Source organism: Salmo trutta, chromosome 26, assembly GCF_901001165.1.
Source record: "Salmo trutta chromosome 26, fSalTru1.1, whole genome shotgun sequence".
Lineage (NCBI taxonomy): Eukaryota > Metazoa > Chordata > Actinopteri > Salmoniformes > Salmonidae > Salmo > Salmo trutta.
This window is the reverse complement of record NC_042982.1, coordinates 1,728,870-1,747,272: the sequence shown is the minus strand read 5'-3', so window position 1 is coordinate 1,747,272 and position 18,403 is coordinate 1,728,870. Positions and strand designations below refer to the sequence as shown.

General features: G+C 41.1%; 1 protein-coding gene across 1 annotated transcript in view; it reads left to right on the top strand.

The window, feature by feature from the left end:
- LOC115162865 (beta-1,3-glucosyltransferase) overlaps positions 1-18,403 on the top strand; it is a 171,822-nt gene that overhangs the window by 13,802 nt on the left and 139,617 nt on the right. The window contains exon 2 of the mRNA XM_029714324.1: positions 14,229-14,272. Coding sequence (XP_029570184.1) covers positions 14,229-14,272 — 44 coding nt within the window. The remainder of the gene's footprint in view (positions 1-14,228; positions 14,273-18,403) is intronic.

Genomic DNA, 18,403 nt, shown 5'->3' with positions numbered 1-18,403 from the left:
CTTGCATTTGCCTTGGTGGAAGAGTGGGGTAACATCTCACAGCAAGAACTGGCAAATCTGGTGCAGTCCATGAGGAGGAGATGCACTGCAGTACTTAATGCAGCTGGTGGCAACACCAGATACTGACTTACTTTTGATTTTGACCCCCCCCCCCCCCTTTGTTCAGGGACACATAATTCAATTTCTGTTAGTCACATGTCTGTGGAACTTGTTCAGTTTATGTCTCAGTTGTTGAATCTTGTTATGTTCATACAAATATTTACACCTGTTAAGTTTGCTGAAAATAAATGCAGTTGACAGTGATAGGACATTTATTTTTTTGCTGAGTTTATATGGGGGACTGGAAATTATGCAGACAATTACATTTATGAAAGCCACAATCTATAGGCCTATAGAGAATCAGCCAACTCACAAAAGTACATCCCCATAAAAGGACCCGTCAATCAAAGCTACCAGCGTATGTCAGACATGAGAATTTTTTTTTACTCTTCTACTTAAAACGTATAACGAAACCAATGCTTACCTTAGACTTTCCAAAAGTAGGCTATACGATGACAAGACAAGTATGAAGTGGAGAGAGAGCTATGCGATAGTATGAAGATGAAATTGACAATCATTTAAAATAGAAACAAATACACACAACATGTCCATGACAGCGTTGATTAGTCTATAAATAAAATATCCTGTATGAAATTATACCATGCCAGGTTGGAGAGTATTGTCAAATTGTCCATTTGACACAACAATGGCGCATCATTGGCCAGAACAACCTTGTCTTCTGCTGTTGAATAATTAAAGAATAGTCAGACACATCCAACCTTTTTTAAAAGAAGACTTATTTATTAGCAAGCAATGAAAATGTGGATTGTACAGTGCCTTCAGAAAGTATTCATACCCCTTGACTTATTCCACACTTTGTTGTTACAGCCTGAATTCAAAATGGATTAACTATATTTTTTTCTCACCCATATACACGCAGAATTGGTGAACTTACTAAATAAAATCAGAGTTTGGCTGTGTGATATTAGGTTGCGTCTTGTGTAAATATTTTACGTCTGGATTTTAATGATTTGTATATAATGACAAAGGGAAAACATGTTTTGGGGATTTTTTTTGCAATTACAGCTTTAAAAAATATTCTAACATTTGTAGAATAAAGGAAACCACTAATATGTATTGAATAGTTAATTATTCAACCCCCTGAGTTAGAATAACATGTTAGAATAACCTTTGGCAGTGATATCAGCTGTGAGTCTTTCTGGGTAAGTCTCTCTAAGAGCTTTCCAAACCTGGATTGTACAATCATTTGCCCATTATTCGTTTCAAAATTCTTCAAGCTCTGTCAAATTGGTTGTTGATTTGTTGCCAAAACTAACTCGGCCACTCAGGAACATTCACTGTCTTCTTGGTAAGCAACTCCAGTGTAGGTTTGGCCTTGAGTTTTAGGTTATTGTCCTGCTGAAAGGTGAATTCATCTTCCAGTGTCTGGCAGAAAGCAGACTGAAGCAGGTTCTCCTGCTTCTATCATCTATTGATTCAAACATGCTCTTAAACTTTTCTGACTGGCCATAGAGGACACCTAATTGATGGACCCAAGAAAGGGAATCCCAGATCAGTGGGGAGGCTGAGCAGCCAGCCTGTGTGATCAGATTTACACAGTGTGCTCCACAATGCACATAGAGGACTAATGGCTGCTGCCTCCTCACAATTGCCTCTGCATCTGTGTATTTTCCTGCCATGTTTGAGGCACCATCGTAACTCTGCCCACTTAAGCCAGACATGGGAAAATTGAGCCTCAACAACACATCAGTTGCCACTTTCGCAATGCCCTCGCCTGTTGTCTCCGATACCCTGTATAGCCCAATAAACTCCTCATGAGGGACAAGGTCATAGTCAACATAACGCAGACAGACATTCTCCTGTTCAGCACCAGAGACATCTTCAGTACCATCAACAATTACTGAAAATTGTACAATTGGAAGAGACCTCATCTCAGCTGCAATGCCTCAAATGACTGTATTGGCCATGATGTTCAGAATTTAATTCTGTGCTTTGGGACCTGTGTACATTTGTGGTACGCTATGTTAACCACTTCAGAACAATGGGATTACCCTCTTCTGCCTTAAGTTTCAAAAGCTGCTATAAATTCCCACTGTCATCCGTGTGGCCTCTAAAGGCTTGTACCTGTCTTGCTACGTGCCGCACCAAACTTACAATTTTCATCAAGCAATGCCTTACGTCCTCCTGCTGTTTACCCCACGCACTGGATAACTGGACACTGATTGGATTTAGCTGGTGTGCTGTTACAGTTACAAAGTGGCAGTGGGTTTGGCAGTTTTGATGTGCTGTGCATTTTACAATGGCTTTTCTCCAGTTCCTAAATCCTGCACTAATGAAGGAAGCATCCTCTCTTTGGCCAAAAGATGGCTGGCTTGAAAACCCTTGGCTACATTGAAAACACAACACTCATTTTATTGATGGATTATAATGTAGCCAGGGAAATTTTCAAAACCATTTATCTTGAAACATCAACACTCTGGCTAGAGTTTGCAGTTCTATAAATTGTGGGTGTGGCTGATATGGTTTTGTGCCATCACTGAGGTAACTGGACAATGCTGTGCCACTGTCCCCTATACTGGTGCTGCTGGCAACAAGGGTGACACCTGGTCCTGCCGTGGCTGTGACACTGTCCTCTGAAGTCTCTCTCCCTGGCTCTTTCACCACCCTCACTGACTCAGTCTGTCTCCTAGAAAAGAAATAAGGTGTTTGCCATACTCCTAACTACCGGTACCCAAAACTACACAATTAATTACAACAGCAATACCACTGCCTTAAACTAATCTTGGTTCAGTCACCAGTTTAAGTTGAGAGTGGGTGTATCCATGGCATTGTCCAATTATGTCCCTATTTTGCAAGTCTAAAAAAGAGGGAACCTTTCATAATGTTGTCAAACAAAGACTCAACAAACTTACCTGAGCCTCCCTGTCTCTGCCAGTCTGTCCCTGCCAGTCTGTCCCTGCCAGTCTGTCCCCAGCTCTGCTGTCTGTGTGCCACCTGTTGCCTACTCTGCCTAATGACATCATTATGAAACATTTCCATTAGCATTTCACTTCTTTCTTATGAACATTTTATCAACTTGTCTTTGAGACATTAGGCTACTAGGGTTCTTACTTTTCGTTTTGGTGTACTGAAAAATGCTCTCATGTCTGTCTTTTTCCTGTCATTTTTCTACCTGGCTGGCTGGCTACACACACACACACACACACACACACACACACACACACAGTGTGCAGGTTATTTACAGTACAAGATGGGCTACCAGGTAGCTAGCTAATCAGCAAGCAAATGTGAAACGGATTGCAGTGATAAGGATTGACAGCTGTATGAGTTCACCATTTACACAATGTATGCAGAAACCTTTTGCAATTTTAATATAGTTTTCGTTTTATATTGGCTCCCACAATATCTGAATTTGCAGAGCTAGCGAGCACCAATTCCGTTACTGTGGTGTTTGCTATAATCTTTGCTATCATCAGTTTACTCCAAGATTGGCACACAGGTGCTTCAAAGTCCCCTAGCGACAATTTAGCTTTTGCAACGAGACCATTAAAGATATTAAAGACAATGGTAGAAGAGAGTATAGTTCTGTTCAATTTGGAGTTCAGTTTATCAGTAACGTTATCAGCATGCACAACAGCTGCATGCTGATCTTGGAATAAACTGGCGATAGCAAATATTTCATCTTATTTTTCCCAGGATGGGGGGGTTGTGTCCCCCCTGGGATTTCCGCCTATGCCCCAAACAGGGAAACAGTTCCCAATCAAAGTTGTTATCACATACTCCACTAAGGCAGTTATTTATCTTATAACTTGTCCTTGTGCACCTAATGGTGCTACGATGCTCAGAGACCTAAGTAAGCCATACCTAAGAATCTCTGAGCATCGTAGCACCATTAGGTGCAAAAACTCGATGTACCCAGTTGCGGCCCACTTTTTAAAAGCAAACCACTCTATTTCATCCCTTCGCTATATCGGCATCGAACACGTCACACTCCCTAAGAGAGGGAGGGACCTTGACAATTTATTGTTAAAACAAGAGGCGGCCTGGATATTTTAATTTAAGACCCTTGCTCCTTTCAGTCCAAATGTACAGTTTGATCAGTCCCAATGTACAGTTTGATCCATGTATATACAGTGCATTCGGAAAGAATTCAGACCCCTTGGCCTTTTCCACATTTTGTTATGTTACAGCCTTATTCTAAAATGTTTTAAATTATTGCATTTTTTTTACTCATCAATCTACACTCAATACCTCATAATGACTAAGTGAAAACAGGTTTTTAGAAATGTTTGCAAATGTATTAAAAATAAAAAACAGATACCTTATTTACATAAGTATTCAGACCCTTTGCTATGAGACTCGAAATTGACCTCAAGTCCATCCTGTTTCCATTGATCATCCTTGAGATGTGTCTACAACTTTATTGGTGTCCACCTGTGGTAAATTCAATTGACTGAACATGATTTGGAAAGGCACACCTGTCTGTATAAGGTCCCACAGTTGACAGTGCATGTCAGAGCAAAAACCAAACTGTGAGGACGAAGGATTTGTCCATAGAGGTGTCAAGGCACAGATCTGGGGAAGGGTACCAAAAAATGTCTGCAGTGGCCTCCATCATTCTGATATGTAAGAAGTTTGGAACCACCAAGACTCTTCCTAGAGCTGGCCACCCGGCCAAAATGAGCAATCGGGGGGGAAGGGCCTTGGTCAGGGAGGTGAACAAGAACCTGATGGTCACTCTTACAGAGCTCCAGAGTACCTCTGTGGAGATGGGAGAAACTTCTAGAAGGACAACCATCTCGGCAGCACACCACCAATCAGGCATTTATGGTAGAGTGGCCAGACGTAAGCCACTCCTCAGTAAAAGGCACATGACAGCCCGCTTGGGAGTTTTCCAAAATGCACCTAAAGGACTCGCAGACCATGAGAAACAAGATTATCTGGTCTGATGAAACCATGACTGAACTCTTTGGCCTGAATGCAAAGTGTCACATCTGGAGGACACAAGGCACCATCGGTCAAGCATGGTGGTAGCAGCATCATGTTGTGGGGATGTTTGTCATCGGCAGGGACTGGGAGGCTAGTCAGATTTGAGAGAAAGATGAACGGAGCAGCTTTGCACACTCTTGGCGTTCTCTCAACCAGCTTCATGAGGTAGGCACGTGGAATGCATTTCAATTAATAGGTGTGCCTTGTTAAATTGTGGAATTTCTTTCCTTCTTAATGCGTTTGAGCCAATCAGTTGTGTTGTGACAAGGTAGGGGTGGTATACAGAATATAGCCCTATTTGGTAAAAGACCAAGTCCATATTATGGCAAGAACATCTCAAATAAGCAAAGAGAAACAACAGTCCATCATTAGTTTAAGACATGAATGTCAGTCAATTCGAAAAATGTCAAGAACTTTGACGGTTTCTTCAAGTGCAGTTGCAAAAACGATCAAGCGCTATGATGAAACTGGCTCTCATGAGGACTGACACAGGAAAGGAAGACCCAGAGTTACCTCTGCTACAGAGGATAAGTTCATTAAAGTTAACTGCACCACAGATTACAGCCCAAATAAATGCTTCAGAGTTCAATTAACAGACACATCTCAACATCAACTGTTCAGAGGAGACTGTGTGAATCAGGCCTTCATGGTCGATTTGCTGCAAAGAAACCAGTACTAAAGGACACCAATAAGAGGAAGAGACTTGCTTGGGTCAAGAAACACGAGCAATGGACATTAGACCGGTGGAAATCTGTCTTTTGGTCTGATGAGTCCAAATTTGGGATTTTTGGTTCCAACCGCCGTGTCTTTGTGAGGCACAGAGTAGGTTAAAACCTCTTGGGGCTAGGGGGCTGTATTTTCACGGCCGGATGAAAAACATACCCAATTTGAACAGGTTACTACTCTGGGCAAGAAACTAGAATATGCATGTTATTAGTAGATTTGGATAGAAAACACTCTGAAGTTTCTAAAACTGTTTGAATGGTGTCTGAGTATAACAGAACTCATATGGCAGGCAAAAACCTGAGAAAAAGTCAAGCAGGAAGTTGAAAATCTGAGGTTGTAGTTTTTTCAAGTGATTGCCTTGACTTTATACAGTGACTTAGGGTTCATTTTGCACTTCCTAAAGCTTCCACTAGATGTCAGCAGTCTTCAGAACGGTGTTTGAAGATTCTATGGTGAATTTGATGGTAATTACAGCACAAGGAAGTAGGTGTCCCGTTATAAGGCATGGGCTCAGTCACGCGCAATGACTTGGGAGCGAGCGGAGTTCATATTCACTGCTAAAGAGAACGTATAGGTCCGGTTGGAATTTTATTCAAGATATATGATAAAAGCAACCTAAAGATGGATTCTATACATCGTTTGACATGTTTCTACAAACTGTAGTATAACTTTTTTGACTTTTCGTCTGGACTAAGTAAGCATGCGCGTTGTGGATTTGGATAGTGAACCTAACGCGCGAACAAAATGGATTATTTGGACATATATATGAACTTTATCGAACATTTATTGTGGAGCTGGGGTTCCTGGGAGTGCCTTCTGATGAAGATAATCAAAGGTAAGTGAATATTTATAATGTAATTTCTTAGTTTTATTGACTCCAAGATGGCGGGTTTCTGTTTGCTTGTTATTGGTGTCTTCTGGGCTGTACTCAGATTATTGCAAATTGTGCTTTCGCCGTGAACCTTTTTTGAAATCTGACAAAGCGATTACATTTAGGAGAAGTGTATCTATAATTCTGTGCATAACACTTCTATATTGATCAAACATTTTGATGAGTATTTCTGTAATATGTGTGCTCATTGTGCTGATTCACCGGAGGGTTTGGAGGGAAAACATTTCTCAACATTACGCGCCAATGTAAAATGATGTTTTTGGATATAAATATGAACTTTATCGAGCAGAACATACATGTATTGTGTAACATAATGTCCTAGGAGTGTCATCTGATGAAGATCGTCAAAGGTTAGTGCATCATTTAGCTGTGTTTTGGGTTTTTGAGATGCATCTAGTTTCTTGGAAAATGGCTGTGTGATTATTTTTGTCAATGTACTCTCCTAACATAATCAAATGTTATGCTTTTGCCGTAAAGCCTTTTTGAAATCGGACAATGTGGTTGGATTTACGAGAAGTTTATCTTTCAAATGGTGTAAAATAGTTGATTGTTTGAGAAAATGGAATTATGAGATTTTAGCTGTTTTGAATTTGGCGCTCTGATTTTCCACTGGCAGTTGTCAAAATCAATCCCGTTAACGGGATAAGAACGGGAAGGGGTCCCCTCGAGGTTAACGGATGATCTCCACATGTGGTTCCCACCAGGAAGCATGTCGGAGGAGGTGTTATGGTGTGGGGGTGCTTTGCTGGTAACACTGTCTGTGATTTATTTAGAATTCAAGGCGCACTTAACCAGCATGGCTACCACAGCATTCTGCAGCAATACGCCATCCCATCTGGTTTGCGCTTAGTGGGACTGTCATTTGTTTTTCAACAGAACAATGACCCAACACACCTTCAGGTTGTGTAAGGGCTATTTGACCAAGGAGAGTGATGGAGTGCTGCATCAGATGACCTGGCCTCCACAATCACCAAACCTCAACCCAATTTGAGATGGTTTGGGATGAGTTGGACCGCAGAGTGAAGGAAAAGCAGCCAACAAGTGCTCAGCATATGTGGGAACTCATTCAAGACTGTTGGAAAAGCATTCCAGGTGAAGCTGGTTGAGAGAATGCCAAGAGTGTGCAAAGCTGTCATCAAGGCAAAGGTTAGCTACTTTGAAGAATCTAAATTATAAAATACATTTAGAGTTGTTTAACACTTGTTTGCTAACTACATGTTTCCATATGTGTTATTTCATAGTTTTGATTTCTTCACTATTATTTTACAATGTAGAAAATAGTAAAAATAAAGGAAAACCCACGAATGAGTAGGTGTGTCCAAACATTTCACTGGTACTGCATATTTTTTGCTCTGTTTGAGAAGATTATCCCTGAAATGGCCACGTGATATCTGGTCACTGCTCCTCCGAAGTGTTCTGGTGGGAAAAGTTCAGAAATTGTAAGTGATGAAAAAAGTACCCAATTGTCATACTTAAGTAAAAGTTAAGATGCATTAACAGAAAATTACTCAAGTAAGAGTCACCCAAGTGAAGAACTTATTGAGTAGAAGTCTAAAAGTATTTGGTTTTAAATTTACTTAAGTATCAAAAGTAAATGTAATTGCTAAAATATACTTCAGCATCAAAAGTAAAAGTCAAAATAATTTCAAATTCCTTATATTCAGCAAACCAGACGGCACAATGGTATTTTATTTTAGGATAGCTCGGGGCACACTCCAATACTTGGACATCATTTACAGTGATGCATTACTGAGTCCGACCAGATCAGAGGAAGTAGGGTTTACCAGGGATGTTCTCTTGATAAGTGCGTGAATTGAACCATTTTCCGGTCCTGCTAAGCATTCAAATGTAACAAGTACTTTTGGGTGTCAGGGAAAATGTATGGAGGAAAAAGTGCATTATTTTCTTTAGAAATGTGTGAACTAAAAGTTGTCAAATTTTAATAGTGAAGGACAGTACAGATACCCCCATAAACTACTTAATTAGTACATTAAAGTATTCTTACTTCAGTACTTTACACCACTGGAAAGTATACGCCACTTTATCTCTTGACCAGAGTTTAGATTATGACATTGTTAAAGCTGCTGTCCTTCGGGCTTACGTGTTGGTTCCAGAGTCATACAGACAACAGTTACGTAAATTACTAAAGACAGAATCACAAAGCCATGTTAAATTCGCGAAGAATCAAGCATGCCTTTTTGATCGGTAGTGCTAAGGTTAAGGACCATGAGAATTTAAAGTCAGTCATACTTCCCCATTTTGTGTTAAAAAAGTATTCAGACCCCTTTACTTTTCCACATTTTGTTACATTACAGCCTTATTTTAAAATGGATTGCATTTTTTTCCCCTCATCAATCTACACACAATACCCTATCATGACAAAGCAAAAACAGGTTTTTAGAACTTTCTGCAAATGTATAAAACACTGAATATCACATTTACATAAGTATTCAGACCCTTTACTCAGTACTTTGTTGAAGCACCTTTGGCAGCGATTACAGCCTCAAGTCTTCTTAGGTATGACTCTACGAGCTTGGCACACCTGTATTTGGGAGGTTTCTCCCATTCTTCTCTGCAGATCCTCTCAAGCTCTGTCAGGTTGGATGGGGAGCGTGGCTACACAGCTATTTTCAGGTCTGTACAAAGATGTTCATTTTGGTTTAAGTCTGGGCTCTGGCTGGGCCACTCAAGGACATTCAGAGACTTGTCCCAAAGCCACTCCTGCAATGTCTTGTCTGTGTGCTTAGGGTCGTTGTCCTATTGAAAGGTGAACCTTCGCCCCAGTCTGAGCGCTCTTGAGCAGGTTTTCATCAAGGATCTCTCTGTACTTTTCTCTGTTCATCTTTCCCTCGATCCTGACTAGTCTCCCAGTCCCTGCCGATGACAAACATCCCCACAGCATGATGCTGCCACCACCATGCTTCACCATAAGGGATGGTGCCAAGTTTCTTCCAGACGTGGCGCTTGGCATTCAGGCCAAAGAGTTCAATCTTGGTTTCATCAGACCAGAGAATCTTGTTTTTTTATGGTCTGAAAGTTCATGAGGTGCCTTTTGGCAAACTCTAAGTGGGCTGTCATGCCTTTTTACTGATTAGTGGCTTCTGTCTGGCCACTCTACCATAAAGGCCTGATTGGTGGAGTGCTGCAGATATGAATGTCCTTCTGGAAGGTTCTCCCATCTCCACAGAGGAACTCTGGAGCTCTGTCAGAGTGACCATCGGGTCTTGGTCACCTCCTTGACCAATGCTCTTTTCCACGGATTGCTCAGTTTGACCCGGCGGCCAGCTCTAGGAAGAGTCTTGGTGGTTCCAAACCTCTTTAATTTAAGAATGATGGAGGCCATTGTATTCTTTGGGACCTTCAATGCTGCAGAAATGTTTTGGTACCATTCCCCAGATCTGTGCCTTGACACAATCCTGTTTTGGAGCAATTCCTTCGATTAATGGCTTGGTTTTTGCTCTGACATGCACTGTCAACTGTGGAACCTTATATAGACAGGTTTGTGCCTTTCCTAATCATGTCCAATCAATTGAATTTACCACAGGTGGACCCCAATTAAGTTGTAGAAACATGTCAAGGATGATCAATAGAAACAGGATGCACCTGAGCTCTCATAGCAAAGGGTCTGAATACTTATGTAAATACATTATTTCTGTTTTTATTTTTAATACATTTGCACCAATTTCTAAAAACCTGTTTTAGGTTCGTCATTAAGTGGTATTGTGTGTAGATTCAGGAAATATGTACTTAATATATTTTGGAATCAAGCTGTAATATAACAAAATGTGGAAAAAGTATTCAGACCCCTTAACTTTTTCCACATTTTGTTACGTTACATGCTCATTCTAAAGGACATCAATGAGAAGAAGAGACTTGTTTAGGCCAAGAAAAATGAGCAATAGACATTAGACTGCTGTAAATCTGTCCTTTTTGTCTGATAAGTCCACATTTGAGATTTTTGATTCCAACCGCCATGTCTTTGTGAGACACAGAGTAAGTGAACGGATGATCTCCGCATGTGTGGTTCCCACCGTGAAGCATGGAGGACGAAGTGTGATGGTGTGGGGGTGCTTTGCTGGTGACTCTGTCTGTGATTTATTTAGTATTCAAGGCACATTAACCAGCATGGCTAGCACAGCATTCTGCAGCAATACACCATCTCATCTGATTTGCGCTTAGTGGGACTGTAATTTGTTTTTCAACAGGACAGTGACCCAACACACCTCCAGGCTGTGTATGGGATATTTGACCAAGAAGGAGGGTGATGGAGTGCTGCATCAGATGACCTGGCCTCCACAATCACCCAACCTCAACCCAATTTGAGATGGGATGAGTTGGACCGCAGAGTGAAGGAACTCCTTCAAGACTGTTGGAAAAGCATTCCTCATGAAGCTGATTGAGAGAATCTAATTATAAAATATATTTTGATTTCTTTAACACTTTCTTGGTTACTACGTGATTCCATATGGGTTATTTCATAATTTTGATGTCGTCACTATTATTCTACAATGTAGAAAATAGTAAAAATAAAGAAAACCCTTGAATGAGTAGTTGTGTACAAACTTTTGACTGGTACTGTACAAAAAAAGGTGACGCGTTTAAATAGTGACGCATTAACGTTGATCATGTTGTGAAATGGTAGTTGTTTTCCGATGGTTGTGAGAACTTGTCCAACCAAAAAAGTAGGATATATTTGTTGTCTTAAGGGGGGGAAGGTGATACGAGCTTTGGTTTTTCCATTTATATTTTGAGGTTGGACGTTAGCTAGTTGGGCACATCGATTGGTGTCACTACGTTAGTCAGTATATGTTACACCTGTGCTGCCTTGTCATCTCATATGTCAGAAGGTGTTTCACCTGTGCCGGCACAGGTGAGATTTAAGATTGGCTGGCTCAGTGCTTCAGTTGGTGTGAGTGATGTGGAGGGTTAACACCTTAAGTTGGCTCTCCTTTATTGGTTCGTCCCTGTTTTCATTTTGCTCCACATTTTTTGGTTTGCTTCCTGTCTTTTAAGTTTGGTGTGAGTTTTAATTTTGTTTGACTTCTCTTGGGAAAATTTAGTGGGCCCTCAATGTGGATGTCTTTTAGGTCCCAGTTGTTGTTGCTAGTGGACACCCCCATGAGTGTCTTTCAGAAGCCCTCCTAGAACTGCACTTGTTTTGTTTGTTATTGGTGACTCTTTGTTAGTTGCCTCCCTTCTGTTTGAGTGACAATTTTTGGTTTCTTGCTTGGAAATGTAATAAGGGGAAAAAAATGGCATTCTAATCTGAGCACTTCAGGTGTTTTCAATAAGAAACTGAAATGTTTGTTTTCCATGCCCTATTGAACATCTGTCCAGTTGAAATTATGGGGACACAGCTGGATTGTCACAGAGAAAATGCATTGTTTCCTTTACAATGTTACTGTGTGGGTGAAATGGTGTAGGGCTAATGGACATACAGTAGTTCTTTTAAGAATTGTGTCGTATTGCAGAACACCTTGCGGGCTGCCGCAGAATTCTATGGCACGTTATTTAAGTGTCAGCCATTGTTTCCATAAGGCTGATTAGTGTTAGTTAGACCACCAGAAGGCATTTTTGAGAAGCATTTGACTGTTTTAATATTGGCTGTACTAGAGAATTACATTTTTTTTGTAAGAACATAGTATATGGGATTGATTTTAAGAAATGTAGCTTAATTCATTTGATTATTGTTTCTTTTCCAAGAAAAACGAAACCCTCAGGGTTTCCGTTAGGAAAATATGGCGCTGTGCAACGTGACTGGCCCAACCGGAGATTCAGTGAACATAATAATCTCATTGATTTATCAAGACCAGTCCCCATGCTTGTCTCAGAGCAGCGTGAAACGGTGCTGAAATAGTTGACCACACGCGGGTAGGCTATTGCTGCAAATCCTATTATAACAATTGTGTGTTCCAACTATTTGTTGCCTTCATTAGCCTACTTTATTCCAATATTTCTGTCATTCAGTGATATTTATTCCCATAGTAATTCGTTATGGGTCCATCCAGATGTGGTTAGAAAACAATGCATTTGATTAACTTGGTAAGGGTCTATTGTCCTGCTGATAGGCCATCAAGGTTGGATATAATGATATAATTATTCAACAAGAGTTTTGTACTCATAAATTCATATTTCATGAATCTTGGCTTAACAATTCTATTTAATTCACCATATTTCAGTACATTAGCTCCATTACAATTAGCTGCCATGTCTTTAACATGAAACAATAATGCAGTGCACCATAATTTGCTCATTTCCTCATTATTCAGTAGAGGAATGAGTCTTTAGTAGTTGCAGGTAGAAACGATTGACTCTTTCTCAGTGTACATAATGTGTGGGTTGGTTGATGAAATGTATCTCCTGTGTGGCTCAGTTGGTAAGAAGATGTCACCAGCAATTCCGAGGTTGCGTTTCTATTGCCACAGATTCACATACTCTAAAAATACACGTTCCAAAAAATGTAAGCAATAAGGCACGAGGGGGTGTGGTATGCGGCCAGGGATGTTCTTAGGCACAATGCAACGCCAATCAGCATTCCGAGCTCGAACCACCCAGTTTATAATATGGAATCTACAACACAGATGTGGAAAATGTTTAGTGGTGTTAAGTACATATAAAGTATAGTCCTCGGGGGCCTGATTGGTCTTACACTTTTCCCCCATCCCTAGCAAACAAACCTGATTTTAAACGAATTGCATTTTTAACTGAAGATCATTGTTAGTTCATTATTGGAGTCAGGTTTGTTAGCTGGGACTGGGGAAAAAGTGTGACACCAATCAGGCCCCTGAGGACTGGAGTTGCCCAGGCTTGTGCTAGGCAGTAGTATATTCATAAGGCTATATGCTGTGTCCTGGCTGGTTTCTCCTCAGACTAGGGCTCCTGCTTCTTAATCAACACCTCTCTCTTTGTCTCTCTTTCTGTGTGTTTGAGCCTCGGAAGGCTATTTTACACAATACGGGAAATGTGACTCTTCAACTCTATCTGGTAATTACATTTAGATATGAAGCTGTTAGAAGCCCCAACACACACACACACACACACAGCAGCCAGCTAATGTCAAATTGACTAGTATAGAAATATATTCTCCAAACTGCTGTTTTGATCCTCAGTATTGATTTGGTATCCTCATGCGAAGGCCCCTTTTGCCTTGAATCGATAGCATTAAAATTGGATATAGGCTCCCCATGGTCTAATTGCAAACTTTCATAGATGAATGGTGGTGCACACAGACTGCGTACTATCAGAAACAAACACAGACACATACGGGAAAGCGCTTCCTCCCTGAGGGTCTGTTAAATCTCCTGCTAACTAACCTTTCTGCTATGATGGGCCCCAATGATGTTTCATTAGGCAGGTTCCTTTATACTGATTAGAGTCGTGACTATAAACCCCTCGGGACAATATATATCTTTGGTGCACATTTCTGTCAACCAGTCTAAATGGTTTGACTTGCCTAGTTAAAGGTTAAATTAAATAAATAAACAATTCATTGTCAGGCTTTCAGTGATTTCAGTGTTTCATTTTGATTTGTGATTTTCTTTTTCTCTCTCGTTCTTTGAAGTTCCTGCCATCATTGCCACCAGCAGCTCAAGACAAGGCTCCCAGGTAAGGATCCTTTTTTTGATTCATTTCGTCATGGTGCCACAGTTATGCTAATTTCACTCAGATTTTATTTGGGTGCCTGTTACTAATTTGGGCTGATTGGTATGCTTCTCATATTTCTACCCAGTTCCCTCATCAACCCCTATTAAAGGTTTTGATTTCTTAAGCAACCTGAATCAAACCAAAAGATTTTCTGTCCTCTATCAACCGCTTGATCAATGGCCTCCCGGTCAAATCACCGCTATCACTACAAATCCATACCTTTTTTCTCTTATTTTTCTCCCCCTCAAATAGTGGATCCTTTACTGTTGCTCTTGCTGTTCTTTTCCTTTTTTGTTTTCAATCAGTCCTGTGTACTCGCCTCTCAATAAATAATGAGGGTGTTCAGCCACTATAATTGTTATCAGTGTGAGGGGAACTCTGACAGAAGCGCTTGTGGCGGAGCTGCTTAGTTTCACACTCTCTCCCCCGAAAATTCTCTTTGTTTACCTGCTGTCAGCAGTTTCTGCCTCCCCCGTTCTCCGCCTCCCCATTTTGTCCTCCCCCACATACGTTCAGTTTTATACAATATTTTTTTCATTTGACTTTTATCAGTTTAAAACGGTGCCAGGCAGAGGAAAAAAATCACAAGGTGTAAAAAACTAGAGTGGAATCTAAAGGAGGGTTGCCTCTTGTTTGCATTTGTCTATGCGGCTCGAGCTGCAGTCACAGCCGACAGACTTTGACCACTGGTTTAAGCTTCAAAGGATCTTTATTTGACTCCAAACTTTGTTTGCTTTGAGAATCCATTTCACTAACGTTTTTTTTATGCGAGTAAAGTCCTACCGTATAAAACAAAATCATGACAGCTGGGATGGAAACAGGAAGTTTCGGTACAATTTGATAAATGCCAACAGATAATTAGGTTGTTCGACACGGTGGTATCGTTTTGTGTCTGTACAATTAATTATGGGAGAAATGGAGGTGGAAACACTTTTTATGCGCAAAAATGTATATACTGAACAAAAAATATAAGTGCTACAATTCCAGGAATTGTGTACAGATCCTTGTGACATGGGCCCGTGCATTATCATGCTGAAACATGAGGTGATGGCTGCGGATGACCGGCACGACAATGGGCCTCAGGATCTCGTCACGGTATCTCTGTACATTCAAATTGCCATCAATAAAAGGCAATTGTGTTCGTTGTCCGTAGCTTTTGCCTGCCCATACCATAACCCCATCGCCTCCATGGGGCACTCTGTTCACCATGTTGACATTTGTAAACCGCTCGCCCACACGACCTCATACATGTGGTTTGCGGTTGTGAGGCTGGTTGGACGTACTGCAAAATTATCTAAAATTACGTTGGAGGCGGCTTATGGTGGAGAAATTCATAAATTAAATTCTCTGCCACCAGCTCTGGTGGGAATTCCTGCAGTCAGCATGCCAGTTGCACACTCCCTCAAAACTTTAGACATCTGTGGTGTTGTGTGACAAAAGTGGACTTTTATTGTCCCCATGCACAAGGTGCACCTGTGTAATGATCATGCTGTTTAATCTTGATATGCCACATGCTGTCAGGTCGATTATTATCTTGGCATAGGATAATTTTTTACATTTTATTTCACCTTTATTTAACCAGGTAGGCCAGTTGAGAACAAGTTCTCATTTGCAGCTGCGACCTGGCCAAGATAAAGTAAAGCAGTGCAACACAAACAACACAGTTACACATGAAATAAACAAACGTACAGTCAATAACACAATAGAAAGTCTATACAGTGTGTGCAAATGGCTTAAGGAGGTAAGACAATAAATGGGCCATAGTAGCGACGTAATTACAATTTAGCAAATTAACACTGGTGTGATGGATGTGCAAGTAGAAATACTGATGTGCAAAAGAGCAAAAAAGTAATAAAAACAATATGGGGATGAGGTAGGTTGATTGGATGGGCTATTTACAGATGGGCTGTGTACTGTACAGCTGCAGCGATCGGTAAGCTGTTCAGATAGCTGATGCTTAAAGTTAGTGATGGAGATATGTCTCCAACTTCAGCGATTTTTGCAATTCGTTCCAGTCATTGGCAGCAGAGAACTGGAAAGAAAGGCGCCAAAGGAGGTGTTGGCTTTGGGGATGACCAGTGAAATATACCTGCTGGAGCGCGTGCTACGGGTGGGTGCTGCTATGGTGACCAGTGAGCTGAGATAAGGCGGAGCTTTACCTAGCAAAGGCTTATAGATGACCTGGAGCTGGTGGGTCTGGCAACGAATATGTAGCGAGGGCCAGCCGACGAGAGCATATAGGTCGCAGTGGTGGGTAGTATATGGGGCTTTGGTGACAAAACGGATGGCACTGTTATAGACTGCATCCAGCTTGCCTAGTAGAGTGTTGGAGGCTATTTTGTAAATGACATCATCAAGGATCGGTAGGATAGTCAATTTTACGAGGGTATGTTTGGCAGCATGAGTGAAGGAGGCTTTGTTGCGAAATACATTTTTATTTTGGATTGTAGATGTTTAATATGAGTCTGGAAGGAGAGTTTACAGTCAAGCCAGACACCTAGGTATTTGTAGTTGTCCACATATTCTAAGTCAGAACCGTCCACAGTTGTCATGCTAGTCGGGCGGGTGCGGGCAGCGATTTGTGCACAACAGTTGAGAGAAATAAGCTTTTTGTGCGTATGCAACATTTCTGGGATCTTTTATTTAAAGCCATGAAACATGGGACCAACACTTAACATGTTGCGTTTATATTTTTGTTCAGGGTAAATTAACATCTGATGGTGTGTGTGTGTGTGTGTGTGTGTGTGTGTGTGTGTGTGTGTGTGTGTGTGTGTGTGTGTGTGTGTGTGTGTGTGTGTGTGTGTGTGTGTGTGTGTGTGTGTGTGTGTGTGTGTGTGTGTGTGGAACATTTCTGGGATCTTTTATTTCAGCTCATAAATCATGCGTTTTATTTTTGTTCAGCATAATCATTATATCGAAATAAACTTGAAGTTGAGCGATGATGTGGTGTGTGGTCCTCCCGCTACGACTTGGTAAAGCATGCAGTTTATTAGGCTATAAGGGAAATAAGTTATGAGGAACTTCACGGGGTGATGAGCTTGATGCTGCTTTCCAAAAAATATCAAGGGTCTTATTCTGGTGACATGATGATTGATGTTGGACGTTCATTTGACAAATGAACGTCCAAATAATCTCATCATGTTACTAGACTAGTTTACCTGCACTGTATCTGCGAGTTGTTGGCTAGAGCGCAGGTTCCCAAGACCAGTAAGCACAGTTTGTGACAAAACTATCGGTATATTTGAAAATGTGATGGAAACACATTAAACATATAATACATTGTTACGTTACAGCCTTATTCAAAAGTTGATTAAATAGTTTTTTCCCCCCTCATCATTCTACACACAATACCCCATAATGACAAAGCAAAAAAAAATAATTATATCACATTTGACATAATTCAGACACTTTACTGTTGAAGCACCTTTGGCAGCGATTACAGCCTAGAGTCTTCTTGGCTATGACGCTACAAGCTTGGCAAACCTGTATTTGGGGAGTTTCTCCCATTCTTCTTTGCAGAGCCTCTCAAGCTCTGTCAGGTTGGATGGGGAGCATCGCTGCCCAGCTATTTTCAGGTCTCTCCAGAGATGCTTGATCGGGTTCAAGTCTGGGCTCTGGCTGGGCCACTCAAGGACATTCAGAGACTTGTCCTGTTGGAAGGTGAACCTTCGCCCTAGTCTGAGGTCCTGAGCGCTCTGTAGAAGGTTTTCATCAAGGATGTCCTCTGTACTTTGCTCCATTAATCTTTCCCTTGATCCTGACTAGTCTCCCAGTTCCTGCCACTAAGTGACCATTGGGTTCTTGGTCACCCCCAAAACTTCTTCCATTTAAAAAGGATGGAGGCCATTGTGTTCTTGGGGACCTTCAATGCTGCAGAAATGTTTTGGTACCCTTCCCCAGATCTGTTATTCGACACAATCCTGTCTCTGATCTCTCTGGACAATTCCTTCGACCTCATTTCATGGTTTTTGTTCTGACATGCACTGTCAACTGTGGGACCTTATATAGACAGGTGTGTGCCTTTCCAAATCATGTCCAATCAATTGAATTTACCAGAAGTGGACTCCAACAAAGTTTTAGAAACATATCAAG